The sequence below is a fragment of the Drosophila sechellia genome, chromosome 2R (assembly GCF_004382195.2).
Source record: "Drosophila sechellia strain sech25 chromosome 2R, ASM438219v1, whole genome shotgun sequence".
Classification (NCBI taxonomy): Eukaryota; Metazoa; Arthropoda; class Insecta; order Diptera; family Drosophilidae; genus Drosophila; species Drosophila sechellia.
Window position 1 is genome coordinate 10589699 of NC_045950.1, and position 21677 is coordinate 10611375.

Here is a 21677-nt window from a genome sequence, read left to right on the forward strand (position 1 = left end):
AATCTTTTTTATATACTGAGATATAAATCCGTATACATCTAAAAACCCCTATTTGGATAAGCCCATTACTTTAACCCTTCACGGCTGTCTTTAAAATAGTTAGCATACATTTTGAACTATAGTCCAACTAGCTTCCATAGCCCTTAGAATTGTGTTCCAGACCACCAAAACCATTAGAAACTCCAAGTTTACTTAACAAAATACTTTGTTGTGGCTATAAAACTAGATTTACAATTGAGAAACTCGTAACATAAATTACAAATACAACTATAAACTAAAACTTTACACCTTTGACACTATAGGATGTCTAAAAAACGCTGGCTAGTCGTTCGATCTCCAGCAAATCACCCAGGATTTCTTCAGTCCGCGTGCCAATCTTCTTGGCCACTTCATTGCGTTCCGAATTGGCCATGAGGCGATATGACCAAATTAAATCTCCGTCAATGATGCAGCGAGACGGGTTGATGCCTTGTTTCTTGGATGACTTGAGAGTGCGGTATTCCTTGGGATTGAGGCCGCAAAGGTGTTCCTGGTAGGAAAGGAGAACATTCTGCAACATAAGGAATCTCCTGTAGACTTTCTCGGGAAGGGGCAAGCAATATCCCAAAGCTCCGTCTAGCGTTCCATAAACTACGAAATGCTTGTTTTCGTAGAGGAAGGGTTGGCGCTGATGCAATCCCTTTTGATGGCACTGCACCCGAAACATGGTGTTCACCACTTGACCCAGGTGATAATCCGCCTTGCGGAGAAGTTTCTGACCACCCAGTGATTCCCTGGCCTCCGGCTGATACATGTAGACAATTAAATTGCGCTCGGCATCGGTTACCAGGAAACCCAGATTTGAGTTGTCCACCATGAATTCAATTCCATAAACCTCCAGGGGATTAAAATCTCGCGAGGCCAACGACAATGTGCGATACTCCTCCTGGAAGCGCAGCAAACTTATGGATTTATAGACATCTGCAATAAAAATCAGGGATTTCACGGTGATAATCTGGTGGACATAGATATTTGTATCTATAAAAGCCACTCCAATAAGGTCTCCATCACGAAGCTGCCAAATGTAGATCTTCTGGCCAAGACCCGTCACCAGAAAGCCCAAAACATCTGAAATGGCAGAAACTGGTCCCTTCTGCTCCTTCTTAAATATTTCCTTTATCTTGAATTTTGTCATCGGCTTTCCGGGTTCGGGAACCACTTCAATAATATCATAAATATGAATATTTCCTCTGCTGGTAATATCCTCACTGTAGTTAAAGTTAGTTCCAATGCAAAGGTATTCCTTGAGTCCTGATCTTGTACCTTCGTAAGACAACTTAACGATCTTAAAGGCGGTGACGTGTTCCCAAGGCTCAAAGGTAATTGATGCATCTGGCACAATTTCCCAGGTTTCTGGCGATATTAAAACCATTTCGAATTGCGAGCCAATGGGGTAGATGAATCTCTCGCCACGACTTTCCTCGGACAGCTCCTTATCCTCGCCGTTGAACCGATAGTACTTGGTCATCGGTTCCTCCGTTTGAGTGATTAGGCAGTAAACCCGATTCTCGCGATGGTAAACAAGTTGTCTTGGTGTACATCTGAGAGGAACCTTTCTCACCGGCCAAATGGAGTCATAACTCAAGTAGCTGGGCAACACGGAGATCTTAAGCTCGTAGGTGGTGTCAAAGTAAAGGAATCCATTGGGAATATTAACATTGTTGAAGGCAGCAAAGCTACGCACATCTCCGTTACCGAGCAGCCGGTGTATGCGAAGTTCTCCTCGGAATGTTAGGAAAACAAAGCAAGGATTGACGCCACATACCATAACGCCGGAGAGTCCTCCAACGTTGGCAAATGGTCGAAGTTTTTGGACATACTTAGGTTGCATTTGATAAGATTCTATCTCCTCCTGCTCATCGTTCTCATCCAACTCAATATGCGTCGGCTGTTGGTCCAGTAAATTAAGTTGATCCAGCTTTCGGAAACGTATCTTCAGGTGACCCTTGGGATATCGGAACACCTGGTATATTAGCAGCTCAACTCGAGTCCTGACTAATAGCAGGGGTCTTTCTCCATTTAGCCCCAAGCCTATTACACTCAATTCCAATGGCAGTGGAGAGTTAGCATGCTGCGGCATACAAGCCTGAACAATGCCCGCCTTCGAGTTCTCTTGCGTAGTCAGTGAAATGGGCACGAATTCCATTGCGTCCGTAAGAACCATTGCACCATTGCCCACATCGTTCACGAGATACACAAGCTTCATGTCCGGCATTGAGTAGATCTCCAAGGTGCCACTCTGACGGGCGACCACTAACCAATAGCTGGGCTTTGCTTGCACAAGAAGACGTCGCCACCAGTCCGAGTTCTTTTGTTTCGATTGTTTCGCCAAATCCGCCATGCTGTTCATCTTGAAGGCACTTCCGGCATCGCCGTAGAGCAGATCTTCTTCGTCCTCCACCTTCATGTTGGGCTCGGCCTTCATGTAGCCACCAAAACTATGTCCAAATGCACTGTTTGAGCTGCCCGTCAGGTTTATATCATCACCTTTCACTGTGAATAGTCCTGACAAATCTTTGTACGCCGAAATGGCAACCACGGCGGGAGAACTGCTAATGGTATGCTTGTTGATAGCCAGACGAGGAGTTCCGCGGGTTTCTCGCAGCGCCAATGTGATAACCTGGCCGTTGAGCACTCGCAGGCAAACATACGGATCTGCTATGGACACTTGTACCACTGGCGAGCCCACATCAATGGGGACATTTTGGATTAGCCGAGTTCCTTGCAATAATCTGACATGACGGGTGGTGACCTAATGAATAAGGAAATTATTATATACAAAATATTATAGAATCATTAAAACTACCTTAAACTAACCTGAACAATGAACCGCTGCTGTCCGAGATTACCGACAAATATGGTCGGCTGGTTAACCGTAAAGCCTGTATTCTCGATCTCATTAATTTCCTGTCCTGTTTGCAAAACCAATGTAGAATTTCTTTGTGAAAGAAACATGAAATCATGCTGATCGTTGCGCGAAGACTTCTTTGTGGCATCATCAAACACAGTCCACACATCGAGGCACCCGTCTAACTCAAAACTTGTTATGATTTGAGGATTAAGGCAGTTTACAAATACGGACAGAGCTCCGTTTTTGCTGTGACCCGTGGCAGCGACCAGTTCTATCTTTAGATCTTGCAGAGATTCCGCATGGGGTCGCAACGTAACGCCATCCTCTTCGAATTCCACTCTTTCTCCGGCGCACATGTAGTTGATTGGTGCTACATTCATTAGACTGTCGCACACCTCAAATATGAATTTTCGCAGCTGAAGAACCGATGCCTTAGCTCCAGAACCATACACCTGCAAATACGATCAAATTTAAAAGCAATTAAAAACTTTAAGTATATTGTTTACAAACCTCTAGTTCCTCATCCTCGATGCGACGTGATTTTGCTTGGGTCGGTGCCATTTCCACTTGATCTACATCAAAAATTTCCTCCAAATTCTGATCCTCGTCCTGCAGATTCCTTTGCTGCTGCTCCGATTGCTGTTCCACGTCATCCAACGTAATGACCGTGCTCTGATCCTCCTCTGTAAAGTGCAGCAATAAGGAATTTCCGAGACGTGATCCCAAAAATATGTATTCGGAGTGCAGGACGCAGATACAACTAGTTAGCACACTGGCGGCTGCTTTATGGAAATGGAAGTTTCTAACCGTCCGCATTGAGTCAACGCAAAGCGTGAGCACGTATAGATCTCCAGTGCGAAGCGAGATTACGAGCTTGTCGACATCAATAAATGCAAAGTTGGCACAATCCAAACTGATCCGTACACCATCCTGTGGCTTCAGTGGAAATGCAGTGCTGTTATCCGCTGAACTGTTTAAACTGACGCCATATGGAGGAACACTCTGATTAAGATAGATTACAGCATTGACTGTCATTACCAGACAACCACCAATGGGCTTCTGAATCGGGTAAACCTGTAAGGTGAAAATTACACATTAAACGTTTTGACTCCTAAAAGGAAAGCGGCATTTTCAAATTGTTCACACCCACCTGTAGGCAGTCAAAAGGTAGACTGTTCACGGTCCAGATAATCGGATGCACTCGCTGCTGAATGTTCAACGAAATGGCGACCAAAACGCAAGTATCGGAGCGCACCTTTATTCTTCCCGGACAGGTTCGCACCGGTTCGTAGAGTATAAGCAGCGTTGGTTCGTAGTAGCCGTGCAGGAATTGTATGTCCAGAACATTGTCGATCTTCTCATCAAGATCTCGCAGTGCTATCAGGTACGATGCCATAATAGGCGTCCTGCTGACCATTGCCGTCGGAGCCTTTTTAATTGGCTTCACATCCGCGAGCTCGATCTCGTCTAGGCTGTTGTCCTTGCGAAAGGGCAGGACCACCAGCCGTTTGCCGTAGACCAACATGACGGCGCACCTGGAATCGGGATCCACGCGAACTGTGGGCACAAAATAGCGACCCGTCCAGCCGCCACGTATATCATCTTCCTCGAAATAGTGAAGTGAGAGGGTTTTCAGCGCAAAAGTATCCGGATCGTGCTGCAGTACGGACAATTTTGCGTCCTTGAAACTAATCAACAACGCATCCCGCATGGCACCCGCCAATGAGACGCACTGCAGCGACATCACATTGCCGTAGAGCGTATATGTGGCTAGGCACTCCAGTCGCATTTTGGGCGCCAGACGCATCTCGCTGGGATTCAGCTTTTGACGCTGGCTCGCCTCCACGTTGGGCGCTATCCGGTACACCTTCAGCACATTGGCGCCCGCCACCACCAGGTTCTCATCCAGATTGTTGAAGAAGCGGCACGCTATCGAAAACTCCACCGCCGTGGCGGGATGCGTCTGCTTGCACATCGAAAACATTGCGGTGGTCTGGTTTGCTCGGTGTCGCAACTTCTTAAAACATTATCAACAATTTTAGCCAGTTAAATAATTTGCCGGCCCAACACAAAGCAGCTGCAAAACTATCGATTGTGGGTGCAGAGTTATCGCTCATTGGATGTGAATACTTGTTGGCCTTTTTGGTGGGTGGAATACCATATTGGCTTGTTTTTAGTCTTGCCTTTTATTTACGCTATTTTTAATTCCGTTGTTAGTTATTATATTGCAAATTGTATTTGACCCCATATAAGCTGTTTTACTTTTATATTTAACCATGTATGTTACGTATTTGCATAAGTTACGAGTCTAAACTTTATATAATTATTTCTTGTACATTTTGATCATAGAACTTGTTTATTTTTATATAAAATATTTCATATTGAATGTATGCACAAATTATACAATTATATTTGAACATTATTTACGTAATATATAACATAAGTTCAAATCAAATAACCGCTACGTACGTAACGCTTCATATTGGCTAGCTTTTTTTCTAGCTACTTCTTGACCAGATCGTTCAATCGATAGTTGCCAGCCCTGGTGCGGGAGCAGTGACTGCGCAAATATATCCGCTCCTATCCGATGTATCGGATGCGACATCAACAACCCCATCGGACTTGGCTGGGCAGCCAAAAATTCGAGCGTTTTGCGTTTAAAACTAGCCACGAAAAAACATTAACTAGTTGGTGTGATTAGTGACGAGTGTTTGTATTGTAGTAACTTAAACAATTTCATTCAATTAAACTCAGCTTTTCTGCGTAGTGAGTGTGCGAGAGAAACGGGCGCTGCGGCCGATAGGGGAAAACGCGTGCGCCAGAAAGGGACCGGCATAGTTGGCTAGAAAAGAATCATTTTGTAGCTGCTTTGTTTGTGTGTTTGGCATTCACATTTCCCCCATTCAATTTTTAATTTAGTGAGGCATTAACGAGGCGGAAATCGGCATTATGCAAAAGATAGTGCTCTAGTACAGATCAAAATCCGTACCATAAATAGGTAAAATACCCGCAAATAGTTACTTAAATAGGAACAAAAGTAATTTTTCTACTTCTCCGCTGTGCTGGTGTGCATTTGTGTGTGTTTGTGTGCATGTGTATGCTTGCGTGAGAAAAAAATATAACCAACTTTGCAGGTCGTTCGTATTTGTTGTTGTTACTACTGTTACATTGTTGATTTGTTTAAAATAACTGCTGGCAAGTGAGAAAAGTCGTGAGGAAAACAAAAACAATAAATAAAACTAAGGCATAACAAACGAAAAAATCTCCGCATAGCCGCAATTCGATTACATATAAAAAAAAACACACGCACACACTTCTAACGAAATATATACGCACATAAATACACACGGATGACGTACATACATATACAAAGGGCGCAACGTTAAAATTATACAGACACTTTTTGCCTTAAAATTGACAATTCGTTAGTGCAGCGATCAGGATTAATTTCGTGCACGATAGTATGAACCAAAAACTAGTTTTGCCATCTAATTTGGCATATAAAAATCGGTTGAAAAGCTTGAAAGCGTTAAAAACAAGCAATATTGGTTGAACCACAACATGGATAAATCAAATAAACAAAATTCAAATTTGAAAACTAAAAGAAGTTAAATTAATTTTTGTTACATATCATGTTAAATTAGTTAACTTGCATTTGTATATTGTCATTGTCAGCTTGCCAAACAATTTAAAGTAAAGAATCAATGTTCTGTTTTTAATTTATAACGAAATAAACTATCACATACAACACTATTTGATTATAAACAAAAAATAATATTAAATTATCTATTCCTCTACATTTCCAGTATGTGCGGAAGAAACTTGCTTGACATGGGTGCATGGATCAAAAGTTCGCTGTAAATAGATTAGGCAGAGCGATTAACAATGAAAACCATTACGCCGGATACGACGACGACGACGTCGTCGCAGCACCAACAACTTCTCATTCCACAAGCGGATCAGCATCACCAGCCGATGCTGCAGCAGCAATCCCTATTGGCCGCTCCTCCGCCTACGATGATAATGGAGCATGTGAATCTGGTGGACGACGACGAGAAGGATCCTCTTGCGCTGGAGCAACTGGAAGTGTCACCGTCTACCAAGCACACACACAGTCTCAGGTTAGTTCTAAAACAATTTACCCGAGCGCCACGAGAATCTCTAAATTTCTATACTAATTTTATTCCAGACGCCACCTGCCACGCATTATCGTGAAACCAATACCACCTGAGAAGAAACCGATGGCGCCAAGCGAAGAGGCAGCCGTCAGTACCGCTCCAGCCCCGCCCACGCGTTTAATATGTAGCCGACGCATTCAGCAACAGCAACAGGTCAAAGCGGCAGCAGCAGCGGCGGCGGCAGCAGCGGCGGCAGCAGCAGCAGCGACCGCAGCACAAGCCCAAGCCACCTCCAGCTATCCATCCGCCATCTCACCCGGCAGCAAGGCGGGCACCTCTCAAGCTTCGACCATGCGAGAGGTCCTGGCCTCCATACCCGGTTTTAGTGTTAAGCCCCGTCGGAGGAGCAATAAGAAGCTGACGACAGCAGCGCAGATTGAGCAAACAAAAGACGGCAAGATCGACCTGGAGACCCCCGACTCCATACTGGCCTCCACCAACCTAAGAGCGCTGTTGAACAAGCAAACGTTCTCGCTGCTGCCGCCGCTCTATCAATACAATCTCATACAACTGCTACCCAGCGTGGATCGCGAGGCCAGCGAACTAGAGCAGCCCAGCAGCAGCGCAAGTGGAGGCAGTCCATCGGAGGCTATAAGGCTAAGTGCCTCCTGTCTAAACAACGAGTTTTTTGCCCGAGCCTGCTTGGAGTGGCGGGAACGACTAAGCGAAGGCGAGTTTACACCCGAAAACCAGCTGAAACTTAAAACGGAAGCAGAGCGCGAAAAGAACAAGTTGGATCCTTGGAAGCTGAAACACTTTGAGCCCTTCTGGGGCGAGAAGAATTCAAGGGGGAAGGATAAGGAAAGCGTTAAGTTAGAAAGCGATTGCAAGAATCAGAAGCTTTCGGCAAGCATAAAGAGTGAGCCCAAACCACCAGCGACATCGCAACAAAAACCACTGCAACAAGCAACATGTGATAATGAGACTGAATTAAAATTTGATTTGGTAAGTTACCTAATATTCCCCATTATTTATATCCCAGTTATATGGTTGAATAACTTGCAGAGCACAAAGTGCGAAACGACATCAGCTAAAACTACAGTAGCAGTGGCAGTAGCAGATAAATCAAGCACTTTTCCAGCCACTGGCAGCCAGAACAATGTGCTTAACGAACAGCAACGCCGCGCCCTCAAACGTCCATCGAGCAGTCCTTCGCAGCGCAAGCAGGCACCCACAACGATAGCGACCATTAATTTGGACGATGATCTCGACGAGCTGCCCAGCACATCAAAGGACAGCAAGCAGCCGAAGATGGGCGAAATTGTTCCTAATGCGTCAGGGAATGTTGTCGCAACTCCAATGGTTGATGTTGTGGATCACTCCGTAACCGAAATGAAAATCATGGACGAGCAGCAGCTTCAGCGTCAACATCAGCCACTTATCAACAGTACCTGTGATAAAATTGAGCCATCTGAATGCAGTAAGGAGATGATCGTTGCCATGAAACAAGTGGATGCTAAGGAAGATGTGGAGTCCCTGGCATCAGCGGCTACCACGCCAGCAATTGCTGCTGTTACCCCACACACACCAAAGCCGGAAGCGTTAGCAACAAATCCGGAGGTGGCCAACCAATTTGTAAGCTACTTACAAAACGTCGAACTAGCAGCTGGTAAGTAAGAGCTATCAGATCATTATTCTGAGCGAAGAATATAGCATGGTATTAGCTTTGAGTACTCCACACATATAAATGGCCTATTTAAACTGGCATTACTATTATTTCAGAAACCAAAGCGCCTTTGGACAATTCAAATGAGGCAGATTTAACGACAGGAACAAATAGCCAAGATTTCGTTTTCTCAGACACTATCGATCACGGTAAGTTTGACTAGTACAATTGCCAAAATAAGTAACTAATGTTTCTTTTTTGGTTTTAAACAGCATATTTTCAAGAACATCAATCAACCATCAATCACAACTTTTTTACTTCATCTTCATCGTCCAACAGTAATCAGAGTTATTTTTAAGTATAAAAACAATATGAAATGACACATGTTTTCTTTTGCAGCGGCGACAACTGCAGCTAATAAACTGGAAGAGCATAGTGATAAGCCGGAGGACTCACCGCTCCCCATTGCAAGCTCAATTTCTGGGTCGACGCCGGCCAGTTCGATTACATCGACCAGCTGCACATCGTCCTCATCCTCCTCTGCCTCAATGTCATCTTCATGCTCCAGTAGCAATTCCGGCTCGACGACGACCGCGCCCACAACTTCATCGTCGGCCGGAGCACCGACGGCTCCACTGACGCTGGCTGCAGCAGCTGAAACCACGTTGGCAAATGTCCAAGCCATGCTTTCAACTGTGGCCAAGTTACAGCAGCAGCAGCAGGAGTTACCCGTGGAGTTGAACTCCAATGAAATGTACCAGCATGTGCAGCACGATTGGAACTTTGGTGACATTAAGTTAAGCAGTTCGCAATCGAGCGGAGATCAGCAGCGAAATCTTAGCCATGAAGCTATCGATCTGATGGATGTAGTGCAAGATGCCGACGTCATCGACGACATTATGCACAATGATGTGTGCCACGATGTGCTCGGTGACGAAGATGAGGGTGATCAAGAGGAGGACGAAGACGATGAGGTGGTAGAATGTATGACGGAAGAACAGCAGTTAATAGATGAAGACAGCGAAGCTGTTCGCGAAATAGTGGACAAACTGCAGCAGCATCAGCAGCAACAAAATCAGCAGCAGCATCATCAACAGTTGCATCTCCAGGATGTGGTCCAATTGGCTCAGCATTCGTTTATGCCGCAGGCGCATAGCGAATTTGGAAATGATGTGAGTCCAATCAATGAAAACATTCATTCTAAAATCCAATTTTAATAAACATTTTTGTTACAATACCCATTTATAGATCGGCCAGGAAATGCTCTGTGATGCTGTGCCAATGTCTGCTGCCGAAATGGAAGTGTCCAGCACGGTGATAACCAATAGTAGCAATAGCAACGACAGCAGCAACAACCTAAGCCTATGCAGCAGCACCAACAGTCTTACCATTAATCAAATGACGCACCAAGCATCGCAACAGCCGCAACAGAACGCTCAGTCCAATGCACAGCAGCAAAGGCAGATATTGGTGGATTCCAATGGTCAGATAATTGGCAACTTTTTGCTTCAGCAGCAACGCCAGCAGCAGCAACAGCAACTACTACAACAGTTCACGCTGCAGGCGGCGGCAGCACAGCAACAGCAGCAGCAGCAACAACAGCACCAGCAACAACAGCAGCAGCAACAGCAAGCAACAAGTAGCAATTCCTTGGGCAAGACATTACCAGTGGCTCTCCGCAACGGAGCCCAGCAGTTTTTGTCTCCCAACCTGATCGCACAGCAACACCAGCAGCAGCAGCAACAACTGGAGCAACATCAACAGCAGGCTGCGGCACAACAAAAGCATCAGCAGATTCAGCAGTTTGCCCTGCAGCAGGCGCAACTACACCAGCGACAACTCCTCGCCCAGGCCGCCAACAACAATCTGCTACAGCAGCAGCAACAACAGCAGCAAAATGTTGCACCACCAACAACACAGGCTAAGTTCATAGCAAAGCCTCTGAACATCATCTCAATGACGCGTCCTGCCAATGTATCACCTACCACAGCAGCAACGACGGCAAATACCGCATCTATTCCGTCCGCCTACGCCAATGTTGTTGCTGTGACGGGCGCGCAACAGCAGCAATCTCCGCCAGTACCTGCCCCCCAGCAGCAGACAGTCCAACAACAACAGTTGGTAAATCACAACAGTAGTATGCAGCAGTTACCCAACGTGCTGACTATGAAAACCCTGCCACCATCGGGAGTGCCAACCACCATTGCCCAGCAAAGATTGCAGCCGAAAATGCCAACGGGAAAGGGGCGCAAGGCAACCAGTAATAGGTTACCACCGGGTGCAGTTAATCTGGAGCGTAGCTATCAAATCTGCCAGGCTGTAATCCAAAATAGTCCAAACCGCGAGAATCTCAAGGCTCAGTTGCGTCCGCCTGCGGCGATTCTCAACCAGCATCAGCCGACGACAACCACTGCGCCAGCACCTATAAACCCTGTGACCTTGAATGTTTCAACGGTGGCTGCCACACCCATGTCCAACATAACGACGGCCAGTGGGAGCATGGCAGCTGCTGTCGCGGCAGCACCACCACAAAATGTATTAAAGCAAGAGGAGCTGTTGGTCAGTGGAGCAGTTGGTGCCGGAGCTCTGCCCGCTGGATTGCCGCCGAATGTCATGGGTGTCGGACGTCCGGGAGTATACAAGGTAGTCTAAGAAATTTATTTTATTGGTCATTACTTAATGTTCTGGTATTCTAGGTTATTGGACCGCGTATGAGTGGTTTCCCAAGGAAGAAATATGTCCAACGGAAGCCGTCACCCACAACGCTCATCCGGCATGTGTTTAGTCCCGGACCCGGAGGAGCTACAGCCACCGCTCAGCAATTGCAGATGCTACAGCAGCATCATCAGTCGACGGCATCGCCAGTGCCTGTACAAAATCCTCAGCAGCCTGCACCGGAGCAGTTGATACACCAGAATGGCAATGGACAATATGTTCTCGTTCATCGGGCCAATGTGGGTGCAGCTGACAATCAAGCGCCTAGAGCCTCCAGTGCCCCGCCAATGCATCAAAACCAGGTGAGTTAAAATGCCGAGTTTCAACTAATTGTTACATACTAATATTTGTGCCATTTAGTTTGTTACTGTTCAGAATCCGCTGCACAGCATAAACGGCATTCCTATGGGTGGACGCGGGCGTCCAGCATCGGTGGACACAACGGCTGGCAGCGGCAACGTTATAACACCACAAATTTCCGCCACAGATGCGTTGCATCATCATCACCATGAAATGCAGCAGCAACATCAGCAGCAGCAGCAACATCAGCAGCCGCAGCCGCTGGGCAATGTAGGCGCAGCCGCGAATATTGTGCGGCGCAATATCGCTGCAGGTAAATTGGTGTATTATTAGTGGTTAGCGAGGTACGTCTTTCAAATCACCACCCACAAATTCATCATTGGTCATGTTACCATAATTGGCACGCAGTCATTAGTTTGTTGCTTAGATTTGTTAGATTAACCTACGTGATCGCATTTCTTTTATACTTTCTACATTATACATATCTAGCCTAGCTGCATGAAATTTTAATTTAAAGGGATGTCAATGCCCTAAAATGAAATAGAAAGAACCGATATTACTTCAGTTTTTACCATTTTCGAATCTATACTGTACATATATGATTTGTATTTGATTTTCGTTTTAAATTTCATGTTCATAAAATGCAAAATTAAAATTATTTGTAAACTTTGAAAAAAGTAATAACCGACCAAAAGTTGGGTTAGAAATTGTATAGTAGACACGGCTACTGCTAAACACCTTGTTAATAAATACGTTTATATTTAATAGATTAGTTAATTTATTTGTAAGTATTTAACCAAAGAGTCGCTGTTTCATGCCATATACTTAATATTAATAAATGAATTAACTTTCCGTAGGACCCAACATCGCGTACATTGACAGCAGCAATACCAACTCATCGGCCGTCGCGCTTATGGAAGCTGGCAACAACTACATAGTGACGACCAACGCATCACCAACTGCAGCACCTTCGCCGATCAACCAGCAGCCACAATCGCAGCCAACTGCGACTCAGCATCAGCATCCATTGCTGCAATTGCATCAAAGCGGGGAAAACACTCCGCCGGGCAATGAGGCTACGCCCTCGGCGAACAACTGCGCCTGCTCACTCAATGCGATGGTGATCTGCCAGCAGTGCGGAGCCTTCTGCCACGACGACTGCATCGGTGCGGCCAAGCTGTGTGTCGCCTGTGTGATTAGATGAGGTGGATAACGTATTGTAGTTACTTAGAGACCCGTACTTTTAGTCGATCCCAGTAGAGAGGTACCAACCAAATGTTTGAATTGTGAACTATAGCAATCAAAGAGAAATAGCAAAAACCAAGTGTACAACAAACAAATTAGAACAACGGACGTGCAGAGGCTTACGCACAGACACAGCAATGGCAACAATACATAAATGTAATTAAAATTCATTTGCAATTCATGTAAACTAAGAACACTGGCAATTCGTAACACTTTTTGTATAAAGATAGGATCGAGGGGTTAAGCCTAAAATGCAAGCTCGTGTTGTCTATTTTGTGCTTGTTGCATATCCCTTAAGATACTCGTTATTTTTTGTGATTGTTTAAGGATATCTCAAGCACGTAAAAAATAATAGAACTTGATATGGATATCATTTAAAATACAGCAAAGCAAGTATGATCGAAGAAAAGGCATAGACATAAACAATGGAAAACTAAAGAACTAATTCTAATGTAAATATTTATGTTTTAAATGTAATTTATATAAAACATTATGAAGTACGTGCGAGGTTAGGTTAGCATATGGACTCACCCACGTCGGATGACTATATTTTTATAATTTAATCGCTGTATATGCGTGATTTGATTGGTTCGTTTTTGATTACGCGAACATGATAAATACTTATTATTAGTTAAGCATACTTAAGTTTACAGTGTAATTTATGAAATATTCATAATGTATTTGGAGAACGCTTTGGCCCAGCGCTTAGGCTATAATTTGTAATACTTTAAGTTTAGTATTATCCACCCAAACGATCTAAGACTCTTCATGCCCACATTTCTTTAGCATGTAGCGTATAAATGTAACTGTAATACACGTAATTGATTTCTAAACGAGACCCTATATGTTAAGCTAATAACTGTTGATAAATACAAAAATACAATGAAAATTATAAATGAGATACACCATAAACGGAAAACCAAACACATTATGAGAAAACTACACAAATTATTGCCAGTAAATCAACAGCAACATCAGCAAGAAGCAATGGCGATCTAAATTAAATTCAAAAACAAAACTTAAACGAAGAACATTTTGCTCCTAAATGCACTCACCGCAAAATTAACCAATACATAAACATTATTATAAATAAATTTGAAAATAAGAAAGTAATACGATGAAGTGGAACCGGACTTTCGATATTTGGTATTTAGTGGAATTCATTTTTAAAGGCCTTTGTTTCGAATTTTTTCAATATTTTATTTGGGAGAAGAAGTACAATTTTTGTTCAGATGGTGTTTTACTCTACTTTAGGGGTCTACAAAGTATTCAGTCCGTTTCTAAATGTTAGAAATCCTCAGTTCATTTTGCCCTAGGCATGAATGTCCTTGTAGTGCTTCTCTTCGTCGTCCTTATCCAGTTTGATGGAGTATTTGCCGATCAGAGAGCCCTCCACATCGGCGATGCCTTCGGGATTGAACTGTGGACCATCGCCGACATCCTGCATCTCGTCCTTGAGCACCCTGTAGCCACTCTTATCGGCGATGTACTCAACACGACGCTTCACGAAACCATCAAAGTAGCTGTAGGAGCCACGAACAGTGCCTCCTTCTCGCTCCTCGGTACGAGTGATTTGTCCATCGTTAATCTTATCATCCACTTTCGAATTGAACGAGTACTGGGCGTTCTCATTCTGATACTTCTCGTACTCCTCCCTCTCTTGCCTTTCGGCATCGGACTCCTCGCGCTGAAAAAAAACAAATACTTTTAGAAACTCGCTTTCAAGTGTCTATAGATTGTATCTTTAAGAATAATATCTCTTCGTCAAGCTTACAAAACACGCCCCCTTTTTGCTAAATTTATTCATGTATATTTTAATAACAAATTGTACCAGTTTCTAATTTTAAGATCAACCTTCTGAGGCTCGGTTAACTAGACAGCGGGATTCCCCATTTCCTGCAATCCTGCCTACAAAATCTTCAATGACCTATTGAACTAAAAAGTTTCATTTTAAGCAAGTCACACAAATAGTTTTTCTTGACTTCCGGAGCGTCGTATAAACCTAGTTTGTGTCTGGATGATTCAACCATCGTTCATGTTGAAGAAGAAGAAATGACAAATTCATTACGACGTTTTGACACATTTTCCCCTTTTTTTTATCCAAGTGCATGAACGGAAATAGTAATTGAAATGTGTCGATGTAGTTAAGATAGAGATTGGAGACCTACGGTTGTCCTATGCGCTATAACATTATGCATCTATAAACATTTTAAAGATTTTTGTTTAGCTTTTTTTTAAGTGAGAAAAAAGAGTGAAAAGAGTTCCAGAGATTTGGAAAAATTTGTAAAAATACTTCAAATTGTAGAGATGTTTAACTGAATGTTTGAGATTATCGAGTTTTCGAAACATTTATAAGAATACTTCAAATTGCAGACACTTTTAACTGAATATATTTCTGAGGTAGCGTCTTCAGATATCGCGTATTTCCATCCTGTTCGTATGTAAATTCAAAGTCAAATTGATAAGTGCTTTGCTGTTGTTTTTGTCCGTGTTTTTTTCTCTCCTTTGTTTTTAGTACCTCTCGTCAAGGCAAGTTGGGGAGGTAAAACATATATAAAAATCAAGTGAAAAATGAAAAATACAAAGGCAAATAAGCAGAAAACTCGTTCGACTCGAAACCGCCGATCGGGGCATATAAAGCCCGTTGAACGCCAGTCGATGTTAACTATAGTAACGTAGCGGACGTTCAACTATCATCATGGGTAGGTTTCACATACAAATCGCTATAAATATTCGCTCGAAATGCGGAACCACTAAGAATTCGCCTATAAATTTATATAATTTCAGTTAAGCTCGGCTTTCTTTCACTGTTAATTGCTTCCTTTGTGGTTGCTGCCTTTGCTGCGGGTGGTAAGTGTTGGCTTGCTCAGCTTTCGCGGAGCTTTCTCATGGGAATAACCCCTCGTTTTTCCACCAGATTGTCCTTCATCCAGCAAGGTTCAGAACTGTACCCCAAAATGCCTGCATGACAGCGAGTGCAGCGCCATCGGCGGAAAATGCTGTCCGAATTTGTGCAACGGTCGCAGCTGTGCTCAACCGAATGTCCTGGGAAATTCCGGTGCCGATAAATCGCCCTTCGGCAGCAAGAACTGTAAGTTTTCTATATACCATCTATATAGCATACTATCTACATAACTATCTGACTATATATGATACTATATACTATCTATATACTATAACAAGTATTATCGAATGGGCAAGTTGTTTAAAGTGGCTTTATGACCTTTTTAGACCGGTACTTATAGATTTTACTTTTGCGTTGACTTTAAAATCATCTTTGTGGAAAGCAATAATAATAAATTTAATTTTTTTTCGAAAAAAACATAATTAAGTATTTCCTGGTAGGACCTTATTGAATTTAATTGAATCTTGATCTCCCTGAAATTATTTCTGGATTTTTCTTCTTAAACTTCTTTTTAACCATATTATATTACTATCCAAATTTAAATTAAAAAAAAATTAATGCCCCATATGCTTAATTTTCTAGCTGGAGCTACTGGCAGCTATTGCGGCAATGTCAAGTGCGGCAGCTTTGAGAAATGCGAAATGGATCGCAGCACCAAGCGACCCAAGTGCGTGAGATCGTGAAAATCAGGCAGCAAAATCAGCGGAAACGGCAGCAATATCGCGTTATAAACTCATTACTTTGTCACTAAATGCAGACTCTTTAGCCCGTAAACTTTTAACCGAGTTCTTCATATTTCTTTCATAATTTTTAAATATTTTTAAATATTTTTTTTTAAAAACACTCACGGGAGGAGCTGCCATGCAGAGGGCGACCAGCAGGCTGGCGATCAACACGAATTTGAACATATTTTCTGGGGTGTTTCCACTTTCTGTGCACTGGGTATAGGATAGATGTATTTCGCTGCAAGCGACTTTGGACTGTGGATCGTTGAGCGGCTTGTGGCCGGGCTTTTATATCGCACTTGAGAGCTGGCCAAAAAGCGGCGGCGTCGGCAGCGACGTCGCTTCGCTTTTTTAGACATCTTTTCAGCTTTTCAGCTTTTTTTTATTTATTTTTTTTAGTTTTCGTCCCACCCGAGACGTTTGTGTTTACATTTTTGACAAGTCAAAGATCTGGCATGTGCTGTTGTTGTTCCCAGTGTTGTTGGGGGAAACACTCAGCATCCACACCAAAAAATAAAAACTTCAAATGTAATTTTGCAATCTGGTCGTTGGGGTAGATGCAATTTGTTGACTTTCGTGTAGATCGTGAAGAAGATCGAACTGGAATCCGCTGTATACGCTGCATTGCGTAAGTGGCCCCATCTCCGTGTGGCTTCAAGGTCAGTTGGCCAACCAGTTTCCAAGAGCTGCTCCAAAAAGGTGCACTTACCTCACCCATTCTGCGGCTTCTTCTCCTGCAAATGCTCCGTTTCCACAGGTTTTATGGTCAACTTATGTAATTTATGTATGCGGCGGAGTTGTTTTTTTTTTTTTGTGCAAATTGAAAGCACATTTCGATTCGTGTATTCGAGGAAGTAAGTGGAGCATTACGTTGTGTTTGGGGCACCCTTTTCGGGTTTTGGATCAGCGGCGCCATAACCACTCCGGCAACAGCTGGAGGATGCGAGTTTGGAATGCAATTTGGGCCCACCTCGGAATCTACAGTGGAAAAATTGGGCAAGCTTTGTGGCCGATTTAGATACGGTCTAATTGAATTAACATTTATTGGTTTTTGGGTCCAACAAAATTAGGTGGAGCCACTTGTCCGTGGGGCAAGTTTGCTCTTGAGAAACGTGGAAGTGTGTAAACTACAAAATAAATGGGCTAATAAATGTGGGAAGCAGGTGGTTGGTTTGTAGCTTCGAATTAATAATCGTAATTATGGTATGCGTTTCTTGAGCTTCCTCGTCTTAAATGGTAGCCATTGTTTTGACCACAAACTACTGAGACTCGCAAACTGACATTGTTTTTGATTATCATTTGTAGTTCCTTAATTATAATTTAAGCCGCTCATTAGGTCATTTATGTTTCGAACTTGGAAACTTAAACATTTTTTCATAACTTTCCAGTTATTAAAATTAAGCACTCTTTAGTGTAAACTACAGTTGCATTGGATGGCAAATTAAACATTCACCTCAGGGTTAATGCACTCAGTTAGCTCGATAGCAGACATTCAGAAAAGTGAATTCGTCAGGTTCTTAAGAATTTCCTCACGTAATAGAAACCTTCGCGTTCTGAAGCTCCATTTGTGGGCAGGTCCAAAATTTTGCTTGCGTGGCCCACGGTGCGAATGCTTCATTTGCTATATTTCCGTTCGTTCCACTTTCGATTCGCCTTCCCCCAACCACCTTTCACCATTGGTCTTTCTATGAATCGCAGATGTAATAACAGTTTAGTTAACCACCTTCTTTTTTTTTACTATTTTACTTTTATTGTTACTGCACGAATTTTGAATTCAATGATATCGGGATGGTGGACGAGTTTTCGGAGCGGTTTTTTGGTCTGCAGTTGGAATCAATGTGAAAAGCTCAAGGTGAGAGACCGCTCCACAAGTCATCAGGTTGCCTTATCGATAAATGTGTAATTACACATTGTCGGCTTAATGATGTCCAATGTGGGAAAGAGAGGGGTATTTGGGCGGTGGATAGAGCAAGAGGTATAGGTGCCGCCGAAAGAGACAGCAAGTGTGGTGGTCCGGAAGGAAAGGAAACCACTTCAAACATTGGCCATATTTATGGCTCTATTTTGACTTTGCCTTCGCAAATTAGCACGCTATCACCACCTCCTCTTGGGCCTCTTTCTCCGACCCCCTCCCGCTCCCCAAAAGCCCCAAGGTGTGTGTGGTGGGAAGGGCCAAGGAGAGAGGGCGGGGCAGTCTCTTGGGCGTTACATTGACAAATTGTTTTGGCGCTCTCTTTTATCGCCGCTTTTATGCAAATTTACTCATTTTATACATACATTTTATACACACACATCTTCTTTTTTTCTTTGACTTTGGGGTCTTCAGCGTCTCGGTCTCGAATTTGGCTCAGGGCTATGGCAATTTGACATTTTCAATGAAAATTTGTTAATTATTTATTTGTGATTATGTCCGAGCCATACAAATGATGTCTTTCGGGGCGATTTCAGTTTCTTTACCCTTTTGTGGGCGATTCAATGACCTTTTGATTTGCATTTTTTTTTATCGCTCCTATGGATTCATACGAATAATCGAAATTATGTTAATGATTTGAATAATTGGTCTGATATCCATCAACTTGTTATATTGCGATTAAGTGGCTTGTGTGGGAAATTAAGCTAAGTGGGTTGATTTTCCTTTCATTAGGCAAATGTGGGTTAGAGTTTGTTAATTGGAAAATATATTAGTATTTTTTTACTATTTTATTATATTGATTTAGGCATTTGAATTGCTGGTGAACTGAGCAAAAATATGTTTCATCTTCTACACTTAACAATTCAAATATTCTCTCAGCGATGAGTCTTAAAATAAAACCACTTTTGGAATTAACTCACTTTTTATGGGTCACTTTTGGCGGTTGGAGACAGTAAACCAGGCTTATAAAACTCACCGTTGATTATGCGATTGCTCTAAACACGCTTCTGGAACTTGCCGGTATCATCAATGAATCACTGGCCTGCATATCTAGAATAAATCCGATTTATAAGCAATCGCATAAATTTTCAACGCGATGTTGTCACTTTAACAGCTGTCCACTAACACAAAAACCCAGACACTTGGCAACAGACAAAACACACACACACATACACACACGCACACACACACACACACGTCTCAAGGACACTGTGGCAAAAGTTACCAACTTATGGATACAAAATATGCATGTACACCCGAAGAAATGGATTTTGAATTATTAAAGTGGTATTAAGTTATAAATTAAGCTATGTTTATTAATTTTACTTTTAAAATTTTCAGACATTTTAAAAATTAGCTATTTTTTAGTGTTTTCAAAAGATAATTAATCAAGCTTGTTATCTTTTATTTTTTGATTTATTTGTTTTAAAACTAAAACTTCTGAAACTAAAATAAAAGTATAATGCTTTGCATACCAAGTACTTAATTTTATAGTTTTCTTTTTGTTAAACTCCTTCATATAAAAGAGCTTTAAGAGGGTTTACTAAGGGCTACTAAAAATCAAGCTTTTGCTATGTTTCTCGAAGTGTAGGCATGCACGGACATATCTATATACGGTCTGTATGTATGTTTATATATTTGACAGCTGACATTTAGAAGAGAAGTACTGAAGACTTGAGGCCTCGTGCGAGCGAAAAAGGAATGCAATAAAACCGAATGTGCGATACAGAAACGTCCAGAAACAACAAAAACAACCGGGGACATTATGCACAGACACACACATTTGCATGCCAAATAGTTGATAAAGGGGGAAACTTTGGGGTTAGGGTATAAAATTGGATGCCTTACCATATGTAAATTGAGTGGCAAATATTATAGGGCCCAAAAACACCTCTCAAGCCAACAAATTTGAACTTTGAAGTCGTCAAATTTTTGTTTTTAAATATAACAAAAATATTTAAAAATACTCAAAAATATTTTCTATTCTTCGAAACATACTGCTATTTATAAATCACGGTTTTGACGTTTCAATGGAATCGAATATTACTTATAATGCCAGACAGCTATTCCTCGGAACAAACTGAAGTATCTGCCACTTTCGGCGGCGATTCACGTGGCAGCTTTAAGCCTTCGTGCATCTGGTCCTTAATATTTCATGGTCTTGCAACGCGGCTTTGCCCCATGTTAATTGCATTATTCAGCGCAGTCCGTGTTGTCGCTGCCCTTTACGGGCCTGGTTGAAATTTTTTACTTGACCTACCTCAAGGCTTACGCAGCAGCACTTAGCCCGGTCGCTTGCCAACGGGGCGTATGAAGAGGAGTGGGGGGGACTGAAACTAAAACTAAAGCTTATTCGAAAGCTGGCTGATAAGCTCTGTAATGGCGCCATATGCACCATGCCGGCAGCTAAAAACCGCCAGCAGCAACAACAATAAAATAAACCGTAAAACCGCGTGAAAAACGGGGAAAATGCAGGGGGGAAGCAGAGGGAAAACCAAGTAAAATAGCGAAAAAGGGGACAACGAGAGACAGACTCACTAAGTGAGAGAGAGCCAAGTTATCAAAAGTAATTATCAAACAAAAGACAGCAACAATGCCAGCAAGCGGCTTATGAAGGAGTCCTGCGGGGGGCTAAAAGGAGCAGGGGGCGGGGAGTGCGAGTCCTGGCAACATGAGTAAGTCAGCGTTAATTAAGTCAGGACACAATACAAATGGCCAGCGCATCTAAATGTGCATTGCATTCCAGCGAATTTGCATTTGCCTGGCGAAGAAAAGGGGTATTTTTTGTTTTTTTTTTGATTTTCAAAGGGGGTTGATTTAGTAGAGAGGGTAAAAAATGTCGAAAATTTGTGTGTTAGAGGGTACATTATAATTTTGCTAAATTGTTGTTTAAGCTCTTAAAATATTCGAATTTAATTTGAATATTTTCTTTTGGCATCTTATGCTTATTTTTGTGTATTTCATAAATATTCTTATAATGTTAATTTCAAAATATTTCATAAGCTATCTTTGAAGAAGTTGTATGAGTCTATTTTATTAACTAATTCACTAATTGCACAGCTCGAAAGCGCCGTTTAAATCCCGCATCCTGTCATAAAAAGCTGCTGCAATTAATGAAAACATTCGTGTCACGACCTCATCTGCAGTCGGGTTCTCGTTTCTAGACAGCTCTTGTCGCTGCTCAGACTTTTAAAATCGCAT

General features: G+C 42.6%; 4 protein-coding genes across 8 annotated transcripts; 2 read left to right on the forward strand and 2 right to left on the reverse strand.

Annotated features, from left to right (window-relative positions):
* Positions 1 to 187: 187 nt before the first annotated feature.
* LOC6609153 (cleavage and polyadenylation specificity factor subunit 1) lies at positions 188 to 4984 on the reverse strand. The gene is made up of 4 exons (XM_002033819.2): positions 4041 to 4984; positions 3401 to 3964; positions 2857 to 3342; positions 188 to 2791 (listed from the first exon to the last, which is right to left on the reverse strand). The coding sequence occupies exons 1-4, from the start codon at positions 4872 to 4874 to the stop codon at positions 308 to 310; spliced, it is 4368 nt and encodes a 1455-aa protein (XP_002033855.1). The 5' UTR covers positions 4875 to 4984; the 3' UTR covers positions 188 to 307.
* Positions 4985 to 5479: 495 nt separating this feature from the next.
* LOC6609154 (polycomb protein Asx) lies at positions 5480 to 14056 on the forward strand. Of its 5 annotated transcripts, XM_032714637.1 has the most exons (12): positions 5482 to 5599; positions 5658 to 5888; positions 6697 to 7011; positions 7080 to 8013; positions 8074 to 8677; positions 8791 to 8883; positions 8947 to 9012; positions 9074 to 9846; positions 9923 to 11317; positions 11371 to 11691; positions 11750 to 12002; positions 12547 to 14056. In XM_032714637.1, the coding sequence occupies exons 3-12, from the start codon at positions 6776 to 6778 to the stop codon at positions 12891 to 12893; spliced, it is 5022 nt and encodes a 1673-aa protein (XP_032570528.1). In that variant the 5' UTR covers positions 5482 to 5599; positions 5658 to 5888; positions 6697 to 6775; the 3' UTR covers positions 12894 to 14056. The 5 variants fall into 5 exon arrangements, with proteins under 5 accessions (XP_002033856.2, XP_032570530.1, XP_032570528.1 ...); XM_002033820.2 differs by having other exon boundaries at positions 5480 to 5888; positions 11750 to 12033; positions 12547 to 12618; XM_032714636.1 differs by having other exon boundaries at positions 5482 to 5888.
* Positions 14057 to 14109: 53 nt separating this feature from the next.
* Positions 14110 to 16984, reverse strand: LOC6609155. The gene is made up of 2 exons (XM_002033821.2): positions 16688 to 16984; positions 14110 to 14621 (listed from the first exon to the last, which is right to left on the reverse strand). Exons 1-2 carry the CDS (start codon positions 16745 to 16747, stop codon positions 14247 to 14249), a joined length of 435 nt encoding a protein of 144 aa, XP_002033857.1. The 5' UTR covers positions 16748 to 16984; the 3' UTR covers positions 14110 to 14246.
* On the forward strand, positions 15564 to 16620 carry LOC6609156. Its single transcript, XM_032714641.1, has 4 exons — positions 15564 to 15636; positions 15722 to 15784; positions 15852 to 16025; positions 16422 to 16620. Exons 1-4 carry the CDS (start codon positions 15633 to 15635, stop codon positions 16520 to 16522), a joined length of 342 nt encoding a protein of 113 aa, XP_032570532.1. The 5' UTR covers positions 15564 to 15632; the 3' UTR covers positions 16523 to 16620.
* Positions 16985 to 21677: the final 4693 nt, after the last annotated feature.

What these genes read in the sequence shown, in the direction of transcription:
- LOC6609153 (XM_002033819.2), bottom strand. Translation starts at nt 4,874, where the DNA reads ATGTTTTCGATGTGCAAGCAGACGCATCCCGCCACGGCGGTGGAGTTT. An exon ending in TACCTTTTGACTGCCTACAG is followed by an intron (nt 3,965 to 4,040) that starts GTGGGTGTGAAC and finishes TTCACCTTACAG; the next exon opens with GTTTACCCGATTCAGAAGCC. An exon ending in TCGAGGATGAGGAACTAGAG is followed by an intron (nt 3,343 to 3,400) that starts GTTTGTAAACAA and finishes TCGTATTTGCAG; the next exon opens with GTGTATGGTTCTGGAGCTAA.
- LOC6609154 (XM_032714636.1), top strand. Translation starts at nt 6,776, where the DNA reads ATGAAAACCATTACGCCGGATACGACGACGACGACGTCGTCGCAGCAC. An exon ending in CTCAGACACTATCGATCACG is followed by an intron (nt 8,884 to 8,946) that starts GTAAGTTTGACT and finishes GGTTTTAAACAG; the next exon opens with CATATTTTCAAGAACATCAA. An exon ending in TTCATCTTCATCGTCCAACA is followed by an intron (nt 9,013 to 9,073) that starts GTAATCAGAGTT and finishes TTTCTTTTGCAG; the next exon opens with CGGCGACAACTGCAGCTAAT.
- LOC6609156 (XM_032714641.1), top strand. An exon ending in TGCTGCCTTTGCTGCGGGTG is followed by an intron (nt 15,785 to 15,851) that starts GTAAGTGTTGGC and finishes TTTTTCCACCAG; the next exon opens with ATTGTCCTTCATCCAGCAAG. An exon ending in GCCCTTCGGCAGCAAGAACT is followed by an intron (nt 16,026 to 16,421) that starts GTAAGTTTTCTA and finishes TTAATTTTCTAG; the next exon opens with CTGGAGCTACTGGCAGCTAT.
- LOC6609155 (XM_002033821.2), bottom strand. Translation starts at nt 16,747, where the DNA reads ATGTTCAAATTCGTGTTGATCGCCAGCCTGCTGGTCGCCCTCTGCATG. An exon ending in TCTGCATGGCAGCTCCTCCC is followed by an intron (nt 14,622 to 16,687) that starts GTGAGTGTTTTT and finishes GTTTTTTTTCAG; the next exon opens with CGCGAGGAGTCCGATGCCGA.